The sequence below is a fragment of the Amphimedon queenslandica genome, unplaced genomic scaffold (assembly GCF_000090795.2).
Source record: "Amphimedon queenslandica unplaced genomic scaffold, v1.1 AMPQUscaffold_13103, whole genome shotgun sequence".
Lineage (NCBI taxonomy): Eukaryota > Metazoa > Porifera > Demospongiae > Haplosclerida > Niphatidae > Amphimedon > Amphimedon queenslandica.
In genome coordinates this window covers 46080-67628 of record NW_003546661.1, presented here as the reverse complement: position 1 = coordinate 67628, position 21549 = coordinate 46080, and the positions used below count along the sequence as shown (strand labels likewise).

At 35.1% G+C, this 21549-nt stretch overlaps 3 protein-coding genes and 1 long non-coding RNA gene across 6 annotated transcripts; 3 read left to right on the top strand and 1 right to left on the bottom strand.

The window, feature by feature from the left end:
• Positions 1-70: 70 nt before the first annotated feature.
• LOC100638692 (tRNA (cytosine(38)-C(5))-methyltransferase-like) lies at positions 71-1198 on the top strand. Its single transcript, XM_003389290.3, has one exon. The coding sequence runs from the start codon at positions 113-115 to the stop codon at positions 1184-1186; it is 1074 nt and encodes a 357-aa protein (XP_003389338.2). The 5' UTR covers positions 71-112; the 3' UTR covers positions 1187-1198.
• On the bottom strand, positions 1184-16219 carry LOC100639288 (squamous cell carcinoma antigen recognized by T-cells 3-like). Of its 3 annotated transcripts, none has more exons than XM_020001198.1 (23): positions 16060-16219; positions 13886-14012; positions 13346-13432; positions 7222-7340; positions 6676-6735; positions 6574-6620; positions 6468-6529; positions 6297-6421; positions 6089-6241; positions 5902-6043; positions 5739-5849; positions 5629-5691; positions 5416-5581; positions 4882-4994; positions 4761-4837; positions 4614-4662; positions 2688-2825; positions 2501-2646; positions 2283-2465; positions 2158-2238; positions 2032-2115; positions 1811-1986; positions 1184-1370 (listed from the first exon to the last, which is right to left on the bottom strand). In XM_020001198.1, exons 1-23 carry the CDS (start codon positions 16141-16143, stop codon positions 1259-1261), a joined length of 2505 nt encoding a protein of 834 aa, XP_019856757.1. In that variant the 5' UTR covers positions 16144-16219; the 3' UTR covers positions 1184-1258. The 3 variants fall into 3 exon arrangements, with proteins under 3 accessions (XP_019856757.1, XP_019856758.1, XP_019856759.1); XM_020001199.1 differs by having other exon boundaries at positions 2501-2640; XM_020001200.1 differs by lacking the exons at positions 13346-13432; positions 13886-14012; positions 16060-16219 and adding an exon at positions 7401-7688.
• Positions 16212-20027, top strand: LOC109585206 (uncharacterized). The gene is made up of 6 exons (XM_020001201.1): positions 16212-16939; positions 16987-17105; positions 17159-17289; positions 17554-17616; positions 17669-17778; positions 19918-20027. Exons 1-6 carry the CDS (start codon positions 16273-16275, stop codon positions 19935-19937), a joined length of 1110 nt encoding a protein of 369 aa, XP_019856760.1. The 5' UTR covers positions 16212-16272; the 3' UTR covers positions 19938-20027.
• LOC109585208 (uncharacterized) lies at positions 17795-18939 on the top strand. Its single transcript, XR_002186382.1, has 3 exons — positions 17795-18653; positions 18696-18815; positions 18900-18939. It is a non-coding gene; the product is annotated as an uncharacterized LOC109585208 (long non-coding RNA).
• Positions 20028-21549: the final 1522 nt, after the last annotated feature.

Sequence of the window (21549 nt, the reverse complement as noted above, 5' to 3'; positions counted from 1 at the left end):
CACGTGAGATCACCACACCCTGAGGTGACCGCACCCATGGTTCGGCCTACCACTTCTAAAGATTATGGCAGAAATAATCTCGGAAATAATAGAGGAAATAGTTGTCAAAAAGATGCAATCTAAGACAGATCCTGAAGAGCCACTCCCTTCCAAATCACTAGGAGTCGTCGAGTTTTACTCTGGAATAGGAGGGTGGCATTATGCCATTCGGGAAACTGGACTGAATTTGAAGATATTAGCAGCCGTTGACATCAACACTACTGCTAATCAGGTTTACAAGCACAACTTTCCAAATACCAAAGTACTTCAGAGAAATATTTTAGGTTTAAGCGCACAAGAGCTAGATTCATTCTTAGCTAATTTGTTTACACTCTCTCCGCCCTGTCAACCTTTTACTCGGCAAGGGAAAAATGAAGATGACATTGATTATAGGACTGATAGTTTTTTCCATTTAATGGGTATCTTAAGTGCAATGCAAAAGCCGCCTCAATATATCATGATGGAAAATGTTAAGGGATTCGAGTTGTCAAGGACAAGAGGACACTTTGTACATGTCCTGAAGGAACTGGGATATACATTTCAAGAATACTTAATTTCACCAAAGCAGTTTGGTATTCCCAATTCAAGACTGCGGTATTACCTTCTTGCCAGGCTTTCGCCACGAAATTTTAAAGCAGCTCCATTACAAGACACTGTAGAGCATTTGAAATATTACATTCCAACCAGTTTTCATGACATACATCTAAAGTGTGACATTTCAAGTTACTTGGATGATCTATCAGAAATAGATGTACAACAATTTTTAGTCCCTGATAGAATTCTAGAAAAATATGCACAAGGATTAGACATAGTGTCAGCAAAATCTCATTCATCTTGTTGTTTTACTCGAGGATATTATCATTATGCAGTTGGTACTGGCTCTGTGCTACATCATGACTGCTCTGTAGATCTAGCTCTAGCGTACCAATGTTATGCAGAGCAGAAGAATAATTGTGACGGCATCAAATCCTTAAAAGAACTGAAACTCCGTTACTTTACTCCTCAAGAGGTGGCGAAATTAATGTCATTTCCAGCAAGTCATACTTTTCCCACAAGTGTGTCAAATAAACAGTGCTACAAGTTACTAGGCAATAGTGTGAATGTTTTTGTTGTAGCAACACTCCTCTGTTACTTGTGCAGTCAATAAAACTATTAGCATCAACGTTGTTTATTTTGATAATAATTACAATTTAAAAGTAATACCTAATTATTGTTGTTTTTAATGTTTTAAGAACATTTGCCTAAATTCGTCATTACTTTTCTTTGTAACAGCAATGTCAGAGTCTGATGAAGTAGTGGCTGATTTTGCTGCATCTAATGTGAGTGCTCTCCTACATAACGAAAAAGTATTGTAAAAAACATAACATTTTAAAGTACTCAAGGATTTACTGTATGTGTTATAAATATACTGAATGGGCATGAAATTAAAGATTAAATTTGAGGAGATAAAATGTGTTATTGCATGCAAGTGCAACATGCATTTAGTACATAAGATGCTGTGCATTCACAGTGAGTTTTTAAGTATCGTCATGGATTCAAAATTACCATTAAATGCATGAAATTAAATGCCCCATTGAATTTCATACTGTATGCATGGTCTTGTACATGTAGTAGGATAAAATGTTTTGTCACATAAGTAATTGATTCTAAGAAGCAAATTTGTATGAAGTAAGCAACATGAAATTTCCTGCTACATGTACACATGTAATTGATGCATTGGTTTTGTCATGCCCCTTCCTATTAATACATTCATAGTGCCAAGCCTACAAACCTTGGTGATGCTTTGGGGAGATTAGTCTCTTTCATGTGAACATCCCTTGTAAAAGGATCCTTCTTTTGAGCAACTGGTAGTTCCTTGCTAGCTGGAGGTTTGGATATAGCCACCTTAATATTCTTTCCTGCCATCTCCCTGTCATTTAACTGAAAAACAGCTGCCCTAGCTGATGACTAGTGTTATTTGAAAAGTGACAGAAAAAACATTATGATCTGTACCTCTGTGTCATACTCAATGTAAGCAAATCCTTTAGATCGTCCTTTTTTATTTCGTACCAGTCTAACAGCTTTCACCTGATCAACCTAACCAACAACAGTGTTCATACAAACTACTACTCAAGTTACTTCTTTAAAGATATCTTCTAAATCCCTTTCAGAAAGATCATGAGCAACATTGGTAACAAAAACCGTAGCCTTGTTATTATACTAAAACAATTACAATAAATACAGTAGAAAGTGAAATAAAATACCTTATTTTGCCTATCAGCATTGCAAGAGGACACATAAATAGCACGGCTATTGAGCACTGTATGGTCTAATTTTAGAGCCTCCACAGTAGGCTCACTTGTAGTAAATTCAACGTAAGCGTAAACGTTAGTTCCGAATTTACCTCCAAATTTTTTAATCAAACGTACATCAGCAACCTGACCACACTGAGAAAAAGTAAAATAAAAAATGATGGATGTACTTGTGAAAATAACTTATGAAGTTGATCTTCATCGGTATCAGAAGCTAAATTGCTCACAAAAATTGTATTTTCCTCATTAACTTCAAGTTTCTTTGAATCAATCTTCTTCTTACTCATTGCATGAGGTTTAATTTCTGTGACTAAAACTTCAAATAAAATTACTTACATGTAAAATGATAACATTTACCTGTAGCTCCAGTTGAACATTTAGTTTTGCTGCTACTTTCCTCAGTAAAAAAAACATATGATGGAACTTCCATTTTTCTTCTTTTAGCACTTCTGTCTCTCTCTGTATTTTCTTTTGGATACATGGTTTGTCGATGCTCTTCACATAATATTAAAAAGTGATAATAATAACAACAAAACAACAATAATAACAATAATAATAATAGTAATAATTGGGGCGAGCAAAAGCGAGCCCCACATAGTCGAGTCGAGTATGTCTGTCTGTTTGTTTGTACATGTACGACACCTCTATTTATGCGTCTATAAAAATTAATAATCACACATTTTAAAATGATAATTTTGATAACTACGGTACCGGTACGTGCAAAAACAAAGAGCAACTTCAGTAATTACTGGACAACAGGAGTTCAAGAGACAAGAGTATTCAAAAACAAGAGAAGCTGAAGCTTAAAGCATGAGTAATTCACAAGAAGATGCTCATGAAGCTTGTCGACTTCTTTGTAATGAGCATGAGGAGGAAAAAAGAGCGAGGAGGTCCAACAGAAATGCTAGAGATGGTCTTGTTGCACCCAAAGACAACAAATGGAGTCTCCTTCTGGCTTCTGAGACCAACCATCTTCCATCCTAGATCTATATAACTGCAGAAATTCTTCACTCAAAGCTAGAAGCTATGAAATTCCTTCCATGCTTGCAAATTCTGCATTAGTGTATTGACACTGACATTCCACATTTAATAGCCACTACATCATTGTCTATATAAACATTGTATATTGCTAATGGAAATGTTAATCGTTTTGCTCGCCCCTCAATGTTTTACATTCGCCTAGTAATAATAATATTTATTGCACAAGCATGATTTAAAATTTTAGTACAATTATTAGAATAAAGTCAATCAGCCTATATTACACTCCAGTTATAATTTGAACAATGTTATGCTATATTTGAACAGTGTTAACTGAAATAGCTGTATTGCCTTTTTGATAATCCATTGAATTTCATTAATGAAAATCAGAAATAACATGTTATTGTGATCAATATTAGACCACTGAATAAACTAAAAGTACTAATACAAATAAATCTATTACAGCAATTTTTGTAAAAATTTAATTCTCATACTCATAGTTAATGTACATGTACATGCACATAATATATTGTGTTCAATGTAGCACACTGACTACTATTAGTTGAGATAGTGGGCTTCCAGGGCATGCACTATTAGTTTGTCAAGTATCATAAATTGTTGCAAGATGTTGCTAACAAACTTAAAGGGCCTAAACAATCAACTTAGATATTGCTAACAACTTAAACAACTTCAATAAAAAAATGCTGCCTTGAAAGCTACATGTACATACATGTATTTATGGGTACTTACTAATTAAGGTTCAGTGGTATGAGCCACAAAACAATTAGAAATTTTCAGTTGGGTGCTTCACACTAGCTATAGTCTGTAGAAATTGAGGGGTGCAGCATTTGATGATGATCATCAATTACCATTTACAATTTTCTCTCTTAGTGTCATACCCATGTACACAGTGAGGCCTAATTTTTGAACTTGACCCAGACTCTATTTTACTAGCATAATAAGATTTAATCATTTTAATGCTAATTGTTTTTTTATTTTTTGCTGTGTATGCTACTTTTCTGCTCTAATTGAGATGACATACGGCATTAAATTTGTACCTATAGGCAACGAAGCAACTAAGCAACCTTGAGGTAATCTTTAAGTACAATGTACAACAACATGCCAGCTCCAGCTAGGCATTGAATCAAGGGTGTCTGCATATCAGTGACCGCACCCTGTTACCTAGAACATTTCTTTGCAAAATTATTCTGAAGCTACTTTAATCTAAAGCAATACTCATTATTTTTTAACTTGCAAAATAAACGTGCTATATGGTTAACTATAAACAATATTTGGTACATGTACCTGTTTTGGAATACTTCTGTTGCCTTTTGTTTACAGTTTTTTCCGAAGCCTAAAAATTGCATATACATGTACAAGATACAACATACTACCAAATGAATGTATATATGTAGTATTATGTACATTGTACATGTGCATACAAACACAAACCTTTTGTCTTCTTTCTTTAATCCGATCTAGTTGAGCAGAACACTTCTTAGCTGCTACCAGATATGATTCCAGTGTTCCTATGAAGTGTTTTCAAAACAAAAATTATAAAAAAACATTTTACCTTGCTCTCTTTCAAATTGTAAGAATGAAGAACATATTTTATCAGGGTCATCATTTACAGAATTAATAGACATAAAGAACAACTTACGACAGTTGGATAACTCTCCAAAATTTCTGCATTAATAAAATTAATGGAAGCCAAATAGTTTGATATGAATGAATGAGCAAATGTATAAGTACATGTACATGTAGGTGCACATGATTGAAATGAAATTAATTTGAATGAAGTTTTTGCAAAGTTACATGTACATGTACATCTTCTTAACTGAGCAAGTGCAATGACAGGCTAAGTAGTAATGCTTAAAGGCAATATAACAATTCAGATTGATTTTTCTGAGACAGCAACTTAAAACAATTTTTTAGATAAGAACACTTAAAAAATTTGTGTACTGCTTTAATTTTTGTTCACTTTAAGGTAAAAAACACTACTAATTTTCATAATGTTGTATATCTAGAAGTACTGTACATACATCAATTGAAGAAATTTAATGCTTTTAGACACTATGTATGTAAGTGCAAAATTTAAACATTGTACCTTTCTAACTCAATGTATTGGAGCCAGTATTCACACTGGTTTCCATGACGAGTCATTACATCATTCCATAAAGTCCTTGCTTTACTTATGCTATCATAAAAACGTGCTTCCACACTTGCTTCGTAGCAATTAAGAGAGTCAATAAAATCAGTAATTTTAGGAAAATCTATTGCAATGTACAATACAATAATAAAGTTGTGGAACTTGTTTCACTTGTTTTCAGAAAGATTCTAGCTCTACAAAATAAAGCTCTTAAGTCTTCAAGCTCAGCTTCACCTAAATAATCAATTCATAAGTAATTTAGTAGTATACCTATATATTACCTGAGGTTTTTCTGGAAGCTTTTCTATGAAAATAATCGCAATAAGCTCTCCATACATGAAAATAACTATTTCCTTCAGTGTAATTGTCAGAAAGAGCCCTCTCAAAAGTAGCTATTTCATTTTCAATTCTATAAAATATTTTTGGTTTAAAAAATAGACTCACTAATTATTTTATCATGAGGTTCAAGTAGTCTTTCCAGTGTTTGGCAATATGAAATCCAAAATTCAGGCATCCATGGGCAATTTCTGACAGCCTGTTCATGACCCTTTAGTAGTACGAGTTTAACACTTGAAAAGTTACTACTCTAAATAGAAGTGATTAAATTCAAGAGAATTACTGTAAAATTTACTAAAAAGCTTAGATACTGCGTCCACAAATCAGTGCTAAGGGGAAATGTAGCAATAGCTCTCTGATACAAAATATCAATCACAGTAGAATCTTCTTTCTGTTCCAACAAAAATTTAACATAGTTTTGATATGTTTCTTCATTTGCCTGCATTGACTATTATGCACAAACAAAATTGTTGCTACATTTGATAATAAATCTTAGTGTGTACCAGTTGTTGCTCAAAAAGCAGCATAGGCTCTAATCTTTTAGTAGCTAGAATATAACTAGGTAAAGAGTCTTCAGTAAGATCCAAATTGAGAAACGCTTGATAATCTATGAATGCTTGTTCATGTCCTAAAAGAGTATGCAACTTTGAATATTGCCAATATTTACAACTTACCAATTAATGGAATAGAGAGCTGCCTCTTAAACAATTTGATAATTCTTTCATATTGAATTTCACTAACAGAAAAATGAATGACAAAACGGCATATTGAGGTTCTTACACTTGGCTAGCAATGTCAGTATCATTAGGATTGCTATCTTGAACTTCCTAGAAGTTATTTAAAAGTCATAAAATCATTTGATAGACACAAAGACACACTAACTTTCAGTGACACAAAAATAGCATTCTCAAACTCTCTATATGAATTCCACATCAAAGTTCCCTAAAAACAATGCTACTTTATTGCTACCAATTGAAAGTGAGTCCTCCAAATCATACTGCATACATATATACATGTATGTACATGTATTTCGTAATATAAATAAAATCACTACAGCAACTGAATTTTCATTAAGTTTTAAATTTTAATTCTATTTATCAGTAAAATTACAATTAATAATAATTTGATTCATGAATTATAATTGATACATCAATACAACAGCTTCTAATACAACTACAGGTATACTACTAGTAATTTTTATGTTCCAGTAATTAAAACAGCTCAATATTTCACAGAGACTTAATTAAAAGGACAATGATAGCAAAGTACCAGGTTGAAAATCAATTAATTCAATTGAAATTATAGATATACATGTACACTGTATGTGCATGCACACTACACTATAATGCATGATATGCCACTACAGGGAATATAAAATACTATACTCCACTCCCTTTTATCAAAAGGTATGTACAAGTGTGCACTTACTTCACTGGTATGCAATCCAACTGCTACAATGGCTTTTTCATATATTGCTCGAGGATATTCAAAATCATTGGACATATTATCTACTGCAAATTGCACATATTCCAACCAGAGTGGTACAGCTATAGTGAGAATAAAATGTAGATCATTAAAATATTTTTACAAAGGCATAAAAAATTTACAATTATCATCATCATCATAAAATTTCACAAGCAGAGAACCACAGAAGAGGTTGCATTTGCTTAGCAGGAAGTTCACATTTTATTCAGATCTACACAATAGATGTAGGTATCATTACAAATATGCCTGGTTTACAAGCACAGACTAATTCTCTTCATTAAGAGAACTTAGGGAAGTGAATCCTGTGGGATACATTTACGTCAAACATTTCGGGACAATACTATTATGAAGTAAAGGACAAAGGTAGGGAAATATCTGATACTTTCTGGAGTGTCAGGTACATATGTATGCACCGGTTTTACATAAAAAAACATACAAAAGTAGATTTAACACCGACTAGGGCTAACAAAATTTTGACCATGAGGAAGCCCAAGGGTTTAAGATTTCGTAATCCTTTCATAAGCCATGTGGCCTGATTCAGTCGGGCCCTGTAAAGTGAGGTTATGTAATCTGGCGGAGCCTCCTGCATTACAAAGCTGCAATGCGCCTCCCTATGCTTCCTACCATGCAGGAAACATTATCAAGATCATCGAGATGGCAAAAGAAAGTTTAGCAGATGAGATCAAGTATGACCTGACTGAGAAAGACTAACTGGCTGCTTTCTTTAGCAACATGTCAAAAGATAATATCTTACTAGACTAGATAATAATGACCCATTGCATTGAGGTGACCATGATGCTGCAGACCATACTTGTGGTGATGACGATGCTGGCAATCATAGAAAGGATACCTATAGCTCAGAAGAGAAAGATGACTACAATGAAGACACTTTGTCAGCTGACATGCAGACCATAAATTCTAGCATAGATGTGAATTTGCCGTTGGCAGTGAGTTGCTTTGCTGCACCAGTAACTGACTGAGAAGTTTTGAAAAAAGTCAAGACTCAAGAGTCATGCATCACGTTCAAGAAGGGTCTGGATCAAGCTATAAGGATCTGAAACAATTGGAAATACAGATGTGAACTTGTTAATTCCACCAAATGACATATTTTACTCACAACCATTGCAGAAACCAACTCCTTCATGCTGGTATGAAACTAGGCCTCTTGGACACAATTAATACACTAAGCAAAATGGTTCAGAAGCTGCCTGAGAAAGTAGGAGGTGAAGGGGATTATAGAAACCATTCATTAAGGAGGACCTGTGTCACAAAATTGCTCCAGGAAGGAGCAAAAGAAAATAAGCTTAGGCCTACTAGAGGGCATAGAAGTGTTGGAAATGTATGGGCCTACAAAGACCTTAGTCACAGCCAACAACTAGATCTGAGTAACAAACTACAAAGGAGACTATAAATCTGAGTAACAAAATACAGAAAAGAGCAGACAGAGATGATTGTCAGCTCAAGCCAGCAGCTAAAGCTGAGTAGGGAAAGACCTGCAGTCTCAGATGAAACTGACAAGGAATTAAAGAAAGTAAAAATGGCCATGAGCACAATTTTAGTAATTGTGCTGTTAATATCAATCATAACTGATTGCTACATAAACTGTTAGTAGCTACTTGCTATATTCTCATTCCATCATTTATTCTCACTTTACATATAAAAGTTCATGCTCAAATTATGGCTTCCCTCCAGCAGGATTTACAAAATTGCAAGTCGTCATTAATTAGTGAGGTATACATGAAAGGGAATCATTCATGAGTATAGTTTACTTAATAATATACATGACATGGCTTTGAGGAGTGCATCAGTCCAAGCTCAGAAATATCTGTGTGAGGTGAAGCCTAGGGTAGATACTGACAGGCAAGGGTCCTATATTGCTGATACATACTAAGAAGATATTTATGCGTGTTATGTATAAACTGCATGTGCCATTAGAACGTGTAAAGGAAGAGACAGAGTGGGTTAAGATGATTATATACATGTATATTGTAGGTAAACTGATACATACCCAATGAATCTCACTATCTTCATACCGGTATTAGACCTAATGAATAATTGTCAACTAGCTGTGGTTATTATAGGTTGATCTGGCTTATTGGGGTTCTATCAAGTGGGGGCAGGGGTGAAGCTTCCCACAAACTCTAGTTTTCCCTGTGTACTTCTGTAATCGCATGCATGTACTGTATGCACATACATGTAGGTGTATGTACACAACCTCCCCCACCCCTGTCAATTGCTCTGGGCTCCGCCCCAAACAAAAATTCCTAGATAGAACCTTGCTTATATCATACCCAGCGGTCTCTTTGATCTTACAGTAACTACATGTATAGTATATAGTCACATACATAAATCCTGCAGAACACCAAAGGTTGCTTTTAAAACAAGCACATACACAGACTATAATGCCAGTAGTTGCATATACATGTAGTGTACTCAGTCACTTTCAGCAAACATGGCTGCTAAATAAAGCAATCACTTAATATTCTTTGTATTAGCTGGTACATGTAATTTGTGTTTAGAGGAATAACTAAGTATTTGCATTACCTGCATGCTCTTGATACAAAACCAGGAACATGGCTAGTAAATCAAGTAATCACTTAATAGTCACTTAATACATGTAGATGGGAGCTGAGCTCTTTAATGTTTTAGTAATCAGTAATCACTTAATGCCACACTTTGTAAGGATGCCACACACTTCCTTTCATCCCTTTCCTGAGGTACTTAGGGAAAGCTGGAACAAAAATTGTACCTGTGTTTATAAGATATTTGAGTGCCTATTGCACTGCCTGTCTTCTTGAGATTAAGGAGGACAATATGAAAATACTGGTGCAGCACAACATGACACTACTGCAGCCATTCGAATGAGAAAGGTTAGAACATACAGTATCAAAGTCTTAATTCTTTCAGTAAATTGTGGCAGGGGCAAACATTACATGACACTGTCTTTAATTGTTAGTAAAACCAGCCTAAATGAATACATTGTCGCAATACGATCAATAAAATGTGAGTGACATGTTGATAAAGCAGCTTAAAAAGGTTTCAGCAAATTAACTGATTGTGACATCCTGGGGCATGATCTAATATGCACGATCACTACATCATCTGAAGGGAAATATTAATTGCACCTGAGTAAAACAGATCATAAAAAGGAAGAACTCAAGCTAACAGGCAAGTACAAATTAGGATATGATAATGAAACAAGTGGCACGTACATCACAAGTCCAAACCAATTTTTACCAAGATGATTAAAATGAAACGTCACCAAAAAGGTGTGCTTATGACTAAGTTAATAATAAGAAAATAAAAAAAAGAAGGGTACAAATATCAAAGATTTAAAAAAGAATCAAAACGTACATGTACATGAACATCAGATGCAATGTGAGATACATTTCATCGTATTGAGTGAAACGTTTGTCTCTAAATGCTCCTTCATCAACTTATTCTTTGTTCCCGTGCTATTATTCCAGCAGCTTAAAATGTACATGTACATGTCCATGTTCTGCCAGAGCACATGAAAGGAGAATTTAAATTGACTGCGAGGATTCAGCTGAGTTTTACTACAAAAAGTACATGCAAATTTGTAGTACAATACAATTGCTCAGTTAAATAGGAAGGAGTGACAGTAATTTGATTGTCCACCAAAAGTATTTCTTCTCAAGGAAATGGCCTCTGGAGACTGTCAGATTAAAAATTATTGCCCATTGTGGCACATGTTGATTGCTACACAAACTACCTTTACAGGCCTTTTCAGTCCAGCACAGTTATAAAGGGCTTTTGTTGCCATTGGTTGATTTGGTTGACATTGTTCACACTGCATCACTTCACATCAATCCACCTCTGAAGGTAATGTGAGAGAATGTTCCGCATCAATTTGAAAACACTAGTATGAACACTATTAATGTAGATCAATGCATGCGCATTACTTTTGCCAGTGTGAAAAGGTCTTATATTATGAGAGGGAACTAAGGAGTGAAACATATGCACTACGAATTAAGATGTAAATAGTGATGCTACATTCCTAACTAGTAAAACTGAACTGAAGTATAATTTAATTTACATTTTATGTCTTGACACGAATCCTTGTTGAAATTAAAAAATCAGTGAGAGCATCCACCTTTCCGTGCAATCCTGTATTCTTGTTGTTCCTGTTGTCAGTTCATAATCAGCCTGAGACACACATGGGCAATTGGATTGACAGGAGATGAAAGAAAGTTGACTGAAGAAGCTGGATGCTTTGCCGAGTTTTTTTACTTTCCTCTTAGAGAAGGTTTAGAGACAATCAACATGTACATGCATGTACAATGTATATAGTGGTGCCAATTAGGTGCTTTGGTCCTCCAACAAGTCTGGTAAAAAAGGACCTTGTTTTACAATGAGTACATAATGGACTCTTGGTTTATCAGTCTAGCAAAGCTGAGAAGTTGTGGCAGCCACTTTGAACAGGGGTAAGTCCAACTACCACAATACAGTAATGAGTTTACAAGCTACATTGTGTATTGAAAGTACTATAAAGATAAATGGTCAGGACAAAGAAAGTGATTTATTTTAGATCAATAATTGGGACGAGCCTGAGCTCGCCCCACTCTAGCTAGACTCTCAGTCACGCCCCCCCATCTGTCTGTCTGTCTGTAGGTCCTCATACGTCACCCTTATTTATGCGTAGTTCTAATACGGTAGATAGATACTACATGTATATATGCATTACCAATGCAATATAAAGTCATTTTTCAATTTTTCATTAAAAGTGGGAGCGGTCACAGTAAAATAAAAATGGCAACCAACACACTGGAAGAATTCATGAGCTTTCTAGCAGCAATATAAGGCAGATACACCGTCCAAAGACTTCTCCAGCAGCTATAGAAGGTTTTAAATTCAATTAATAACCTATGAAGCTCGTCTTTATTGATGCAATTGCTATTAAAACTGTGAAAGTCAATCAAGCTTTTTCTCAGTCACCTTAACATTGGATAATATTATATCTAAAGCTAAGTAAAGCATCTTTACAGACATTTTTAGGCAAGAAATGTGTATGTTAAACTAGAAGACTAAAAGTTAAATAAAATGATCTAAAGTGATTTTATCATCTTTAGCTTTCATCATGTACATGCATGCTTGCTATGCCTAAATCATGATGCATGCTTTGAAATCATCAGGAGTAGATCATAGATGGATAGATCCTGTGCTATGATTGCTTTGCTAGCTTAGGCTCGCCCCTTAATGTTCTACATTACTTCTAGTATCACTATTTGGAAATTGATGCAATATACATGTAGTCTTTGTTTCACAGCTATTTTACATGTAGCACACATATTCTTCATAAAAGAGATGCAAGAAACAGCTATCAATTCATCTGATACTACACTCACTAGTGTATCCAAGGGGGGGCTGAGGGGGCTTGAGCACCCCCCTCATGGCTGGGCTCAGAAAAAGATTACTCAAATCCTGAACTCTTGCATCACTACCAAGCCTCTTAACAAAGTTATCTAGCCCCCTGATCATGATTTCAGCAGTTTCCAGTGCTTTAAGGAGAGATCAGAAGTCGTAAGAAGTACCAGTATGCTTGAAATTATCTTGACCACACCCATAATTCATAAAAATGAAATAAAACGCCGTTTTATCGCTGTAAAAAGAGATGTGGCCAAAAATCAAAGCGCGCTTCGCGCGCCTCAGCACTCCTCTTTTCCGATTTCTGGATACTGTATAGACATGATGCTATACTATACTCACAAGTGGTAGGCTTTTTGATAAAAATAAAAGGATTTGTTCATTTGCTGTATAGGTACTGAGAGCTTATAACTGAAAATTAAAAATAAATAAGTTTGGTTATCCTACAAAAGAAAGCATGCAACTTCGTTACTTCACATGCATGTACACAAGATAAATAAAGCATTTGAAGAACATACATTTATTTAAAAAACTAAGTTTAATACAATACAAAAACAGCTGCAGTTTAAGTTACAATGTACATGTACATGTAATTAATAGAATAGTCCTTTCGATACAAGCCAAAAAGCTTCTAAATGCACTTTCATACTATGCACAAACAATTAAGTAGTAGTATACTTACAAATATAATCTTGAACTGCTCTTTCAAACAATGACGATAGATCTTGTGACAGTGTGCGTTCATCCTGAATCCACTCTAACCACAATTCTGAATAAAAAATTCACAAAAAATCATGACTCATAGAAACAAATACTACATACATGTACATGTACATGTGATGCCACAGGAGGATTAGAAACTGATCATGAGAGTATACTAGCCTTGTGTACATGTACATACACCATAAATGTACAAAGCTTGTGACAATGAATGTTCATTTTCATGGGTTGTATTAATGATTGGTGTAAGGACTGTGCCCATGCTGCTACGTGTACTATATGTTTTGTGCAATTTAGAGGTTGAATTAGGAGCTTGGAAAACAAAAAATGAAGTTTCCTAACAAAAGACACTTGCTACAAGGTGCTACATGCAAAAGTCATTAATGATGTACACATACAGTACATATTGCATATACATGTACATAACATTTTGCACAACATGCATGTAAATGTTCACACAAATTACTAAGTGTACAGAAGTAAAAGAAACATATCAACTGACTTTCACTTAATGGAAAGATGTCAGCCATGGTACTTCGAGCTTTCCGTGCTTCATGTATATCACCAACTTGTCTAGTTAAGCTTATTAACTCAACATGTGCATCATAAAGATATAAGTTACAATCCAACTAAAAATACAAAGCAAAAAAATTTTTAAAATAGTAAAAAATGCAGAAAAATTATAAGACTATGAAACAAAATCACAAACAGTTACATTGTATGAGACAAATTTACAAACGGTTCAATAATGGAAAACATGTTACCAGTCTAAGTAGTCTCCTCGTGCATCAAAAATTCAGTAACTGACAAAAATATTATCATTTAATTGGCATGGGAAATTCAATAACACTAAATCATCATAAGTCATTATGATAGTCCACCATCTTCCCAGAAGTAACTGTAGAACAGTGATTAGGTATATATATACAATGTACACATAACATAAAAGAGTATTCTGGAAGACAGTAATACATGTACATGTATGTGTCACAAGTTTTAATTATCAAAAATAGTCCTGCCATTGTGCAACCAAACGTACATGTTCATGTATTAGATGCTTGTCATCAATTGCAACATGTACAAGTACATTAAAGTAAATTCAATACTTTAAATTTCCTTTCTTTTCCCTATCCCAGATGGTCTGGGGAGGTCTATAAAACCAGATAGTAAGGCTCATTAGTTTTTGGCATACAAAAGTAATTATGACGTTAAACCGTGACATTACTGCAACCACTCTATAATGAGGAGGAACACAGCACCATGTGGTAGGAAAAATACAAATCTAAATGGAGAGGCCTAAACATAAAACAGAATTTTTATAGACCCTTTGCATTAGGTGGGGCAATTAGGAGGTTGGGTCTTTCTTATGTCAGCCATCTTGGTATACCAAATGCGTAGTTGCTATACTAAGTAATGGTGGCGATTGATGCTTAGGGCATTTAAAAGCTAAGTAAGGTAGAATAATTGGGGTGAGCCCAAATGAGTCCCACATAAATGAGCAGAGTATGTAAGTATTTTTGTACACGTACATCACCCCTATTTATTCGTATGAAAAAATTTCTACTTTTTAATACACTTAATAACTTCATTGAAAATGGGTGTGATCACAGTGAAATAAAATGGTGGCCATCAAAAGTCATAAGACTGTACTGCTATCCAAATTCAGCAAGGAATATTAAGGGAGCAGATATGTCATCTTCTTGATTGATTCAAATGATTTAAATAACTCTGATCAAGTGAATTTTAGAAGCCAGAGATAGTCTGAGCAAGCAAGAAGGCACGAGACTACCAAAAACTACATTGCTACAGTTGCCTATCTATAGCTACATGTATCTCAGTTTTACAATGACTGCTTGTAACTAAAATGCTATAAGCAAGTTGACTTTAATTGCTGCAAAGAATACAAAGGTACATATGTATATCATCATGAAGTACATCCATCAAGTTCTCAGGCTGCTCAGTTACACAATCATCATCATCATCATCATCATGCATGAGTATTGTTAGTCTGTCAAAAATCTATTGTATGTACGTCGCTTTGCTTGCTTAGGCTTGCCCCTTCAATGTTTTACATTCGTCTAGCATTTTCCTTTTTTATAGATGAAAATCAAGGGGAATGTTCACACTTATTCACTATAACTAAATGATCCAAGTTGGCTATGTTAAATAGCAGAACTGAGGCTCTAGCTGGGCATAGTTCCGTCACCTCCAAATGGCTGAAACTTGCTCAAATAGTTTCAAGACACATTTTAATGTCTTCTATGTCATTTTAATCACAGAAGTGATTATTACATGTATAAATGATAACAATACAACAATAGGGATAGGATTAGGAAGCTGCAATAGAGGTAATATTGAAAATTGCCATTTCCGTATACCAAGAAGGCCGAATATTCCAATAACCCAGCTTACTGCCAAACCTAATGTAAAGGGTCTATAGTCGCTGTTTTCAGTTTAGACTAGTTTGTTCTGGCTTATTAGCTGGTATAGGACATTTTCCATAAAAATACATTGAATAATTTGGGTTCAGAATGAAATAACACCTAAGTCTACTAGTAGTTAGGCCATAGATAATAGAGTAAATGAACTCTATTATGGTCAGGTGGAGCCAGCCTATTGACACACCTCTGCTGGGTAAAACTTTCAATTGCATGACATTTTCATGTATAATCATACTTTCAATTTCACTTCTTTTATTTGTGTCAAAATATGATCTTCTTCCAGGTCACTACCAGACGATGAAGATAAGGTACGCTTCATTTCGCATATTACTGTATGTCAATCCAGTTGCGAGTCAGTGGATAATAATCATAATAATATTAAAAGTAGGCCACGCCCAACTGGTCATGCATAATGTAAAGCCCACCCATTTTGATTCGGCATTTTGCGATGGATGTGAAGAAGACACTCAAGAGGTACAAGAGATTGCAAATAGATCTCAATGAACGATTGGAAGAGGTGAAACTAAAGGAGCAAGCACTGAGCACAAGTATATCTTCAAATTTAATTGACAGTGGTGGTTTAACGGGAGATGACCATCATAAAAGTCGTCGACAACAGGAAATGAAAAGGGCACGACTTAGAGCTACGGAAGTTTTGCAGGATATTCTGCTTCTAAAGTTGTCTTTTGTAAATGATGTAATTGATAAGCTACAGTTGCTATCACATGAAAACCCACTACAAGTGACTCCTTTCCATTTGCAATTTTCCCGTTTTTATGACTGGGCTGAGACAAGCCAGCAATTGTATGATTTAAATGCTCAGTTGTATGATATTGAAAAGTCGAAATGGAACATACAGGAACTTCGTTATCAGCAACCTACTTATGAAAAGTCAATGCTGACTGACCATAGTCTTATTGGTACACATCCTAATATTACTGATGCTTTAAGTCGACTTGACTCTGTTACATCACCAGTCAATTCATATATTTCTGAACGACTTCAACCGCGTAATCAAAGGATGACATTTGAAGCTTCTAAAATTGAAGAGTACATAGCGGAATGTGACTTGTATCAAGGCGGTACACTGCAGTTGCCTCCTAATGATAGTTCAGGTAATAGAATGCTGCTTAAATTTATCTTTATTGTACATGATCTATAGGTATAGTAAGAGGAGCTCATCCACGTAGCTATCATGGTTTCGTTGAAGTTTTGTGTAACTACATTGTAGAAAGACACAAGTCATCACAGGGTGAAGATTTGCCTTATGCAGCCATTTATGTGAGTATTTTATCATTTTAATATTTGTTACTGTAATTAAAAAAATATTTTAGACTGCAATTGAACATAATGTAATACCTCGTATCAAGCATTTTGTCCTTAAGTACATTAGCAAAGCAGAAGATGATGCAATAATACAGGAACAGTGTAAAAAATTTTCTGATATCACTCTTGGACAATTAAGGTACACTGTATTTATTTTGGGTACCGTATAGCGGGAAATTTTGGAGGGAATTAAATTTGGCGAAATTGGCGTTTTGATAGCCATTCGCCAAAATAAAATCCGCCATTTTGAGCCATTTTACGCATGCTCAATGGCACGTGGCCACTAATTCGCCAAATTAAAATCCGCCAATAACCAAAATTTAGCAATTCGTCAAATTTTACTTCCTCCAAAATTTCCTGCTATACGGTATTATGTGTACATGTACTTGTATTTTTCCCTTAGGGTACCACTGGCTTTAAGAAGTCATGAATTAATACCATTTGCTGATTCTATTGCACATATGAGGTATTCAAATATGGTATTTTTCTCTAGCTGATATTTACTTTGTATTGATTAGGGCAACTTTCTTTAGTCAAAGCCCAACTGATAAAATGTACAGTGTTGTAGCTGCTGCTAAAGCTCTTCATGAGCAGTTAAGTATGATGGATGAAGGTAGTATTGATGGAGGTATGAGGAACTTTTGACCAATGCATGTTCCTATTATTAGTAATTTAGTGTATGTCAGAGGTCAGCATGGATTAACTTGGTCTTTAGCTACATGTACATTTACATGTACTTTTAGTACATTCGCATCTGATAGTATCTTATGTAAACTGTAACCAAACTGGACTAAAGTGTAGTCTCACTATAGCCAGACCATTCCTCAGCCTTTTGTCCACCCAAATGACTGTAGGCTGGGGTATGGTTTGGCTAATGAGACTATCTGAACTGGATGGACATACACGTACCAACATGGTTTGTATGGACCCCCAAGGCGCTAATGTTATTTTAATTCAATGATTATGATTACAAATATTTACAATAATGATATTCATTCATAATAAATACAGATGGTTGCAGAATCTTTGCAACTTCTAGATCAATATTTTGAAATCTGCAATCACTACTACACTCCTTATAAGGAGGTGACACTTACATTGCTTGCGTGTAATAATAATTAAAATCATTGAACACGCCCACATTAGATTGTACATGTGGTCATAGGAAGCCATTTTAATATTCACACTTACTTAAACGAGAAGGTGCGGTATAAAAGGCGGTGCCCTGGGCATGATGGCTTTCGTTTTTTCACGTGTAAAAATGTCTGCTCTAGATGATGTTGCTTCTTCAAGGAAAAACGCAGGCAGAGAGGGGTTTTGGTACCAAATTGAGTTACATTTTACTCTCAAAGAAGACAAGGACCAGTTCTAGTTAGGCTTGATCAAGTTGAGGGGTCTTTAGCCACTAAAAGAAGGCGCTGGAAATGCTGTCTCACATTTAGTCGGGAAAGAGGATCAGTTAGAGGCTCTATCACATGATACTAGTTATACTCAATACTTCAGGTAGTTATAATGTGTTTGAAATTAGTGTTAATATAAAATCAGGTATTGGTGATGGGGGACGAAGAGCAGCCATTTTGTGCATAGATATAGGATCGGCTATTGGGACGCACATGTTGGTGATAGTGTCGTATGGTTGACCGAAGGGTGATCAATTACAGTCAGGTATTATTTATTATTATTATTATTATTTTATTATAATAATTATCAAAATTATATTTATTTATATTATTACTATTATTATTATAGTATAAGTCATGTGATTTGTGCTGAATTTCAGTTCAATGATAGTTGAGTCCTGTAATCGTAACTCAAGTTTATTATGTAGTAGATACAGAAGTAAGTATAATGTGAATGTAAAGTAATCATACATTAATTGGCATTAATATTTTTTTAGGCTCGTACTAGCATATACTTGTGCTGGTATATTACCATCACAGTACTGCCATATTTTGATCGGCATTACTTGTTACAGTTGGGAAGATGTACACAACTACAGGAAGCTTCTCACCATCCCCATATCCATTCAACTCTGTTATTGTATATGCTTAATAATTTAGAATAATATATTTTTTGTATTTACTACTTCCAGTGGATCGTTGAATGTTGCAACTGCTACCAGTACTAGGATCTGATTGAGGACCAAGTGAGGGGTCTTTTGCTGTAACCACTTCTACTTGATGAGGGTGCCTGATAATTGGTAGTCGGCAAGGCCTTCTGATCCCGGTGGTGGCAGTTCCTGGGCTGGTTTTTTATTTTTATGTAGTAATGAGGGCTATTCCTTTGCCACTATCACTTACAACCTGCCTGACAGCATTATTGACCATGTTTGTTAGGCTGTTGACAGATTTTCAGAATATACAATATAAATATTTGATAATAATGTAAAAAATTATTACTTCAAGTCAATTATACCATTTCTCTTCTTGCCATGCTTTCTACCTGTGCTTGTAGGTTCACTCTCTCGCCTTTACTAATTTTAATGTTTTTATAATGCGTTTTGCTAGTGATTTAGCCATGATAAGAACAGTGCCAGTGCGGGTGCCATTTTGTTATTTTCAAATGTGGCCGCCATATTGTGCCCAGGGCACCTCCTTTTATACGGTGACGGGCGGAAGCGATTCTATGACGTTGCGTGGATAGTTTTATAGTGCACCTTCTTCTTTAACACTAATTATGACACTTATGATAGCTGTTGCATAGATTTTGCAACCATCTGTAGTATTTTCATATTGTGGTATCCACCCATGTTGTAAATTTCTGATAGCAAGAAGGCCTCTAGATTAAAAGAAAATCAAAGGTGGTGAGACCACCTGGCCATTTTTCTGAGTGCTACAAGGTACTACAGGCTCACTAGCAGATCTTATGGAATGTATGAAGGCCTGTCACAGAAAAATCTGTCCCACCCAAATTTTGTCCTATGAGACAAAATATTTTATCCTAGGACAAAATCTTGCAGAAATATTTTGTCCTAGGACAAAATTTTTCAGAAATATTTTGTCCTAGGCAAGCTTTTATTGTCCTACCCTAGGACTAATTTTTTTGTCCTAGGACAAAATAATACATGAAATATTTTTGTCCTAGGACGAATTGTATCTGAAATATTTTATCCTAGGATCATAATATTATGCACATATAGACTATTTTGATAAGGAAAATTTACTTAGCACTCAGTATTAATAATAATAATAATAATACATTTCATTATCGCACAATAATTGTCTTCATGCAACTTTTACAACAATTACATGACCAAACGTAGTCCTTATCAGTCCAAACATCTTCTGGTATTTGTTCACACTCTACGTGATACCACTCCTTACATTAAGAACATTTTACCATTCTTCCTTCATTACTATAGGTTGTCTGCACAGGCAGTATATAGGTAACCTGTATTCTTTGGATAGTCCAGGGCATCTAGCTCTTAAACAAGTAGAAAACAAAGACATCACATTCTTTTCTAAGCATTATAAAAGATGGAAACGAAGCTTATGTGAAATATAGCTGCAAGAAGTTGGGTCTTAACCAGCACAAATTGACATTGCTAAAGCAAGGGCACATAAACCACAATCTTATTGTCCATTTTACCTTAATTTGCATACTAGGAACAGTCACTTTAATTCCCTGTACTCAGTGCATTTCGGTATTGCTGCTATCTGCTCCCTGGTACGTTTATCAATACCATCGTTGGGCAAGCTATCATATATCAGTTTGTTATAATTGATGCTTTGATTTAATTATTTAAATCATGAATACAGATGCATATACATACTGAGTTTGTCTACAAAAGCACAGATATCATACTACGTACATACATATATACACATAACTAACTAAACTATTTAAATACACAAAACACCTACACTATCATGATATAGTTGACCATTCAGTCATTTTGGTCTGGTAATACGGCGGTTACCCATTTTGCATTGAAAACAAACTTTTCAGCTCTTTTCCATATCTGCCTCTTTCTGTTAGCACTACAACCTTCTGGACACTTTCTATCAGCTAAATACACAGCTGCCTTCTCCACAAGATCATCCTCTTAATTCTTTCCTGGGTTCTTTACTCGGTTCTTGACACAGTCTGTCATCCTTCTTCGATCTGAAATCTTCTTCTATGTACTTTGAACGTGTAATAAAGGGTCCCACATGCTTTGTACTTGTATTCCATAGATAAATGATTAAGGAACAAAGTCGAATACAAAGATTTACAGTTCCTTTACACTTTTCTTTTGGTAGGACAAAAAATTGCTGACGCGGACATAAAATATCACGTGATATTTCTATCCTAGGATAAATTTTCACGGGGGACAATTTTTTTCGTGACAGTTCCCCCAGGCCCCTTGTTTTGCAGAGCACTACAGAGTGACCTGGCCTCAGCTTTGGGGGAAAACGAG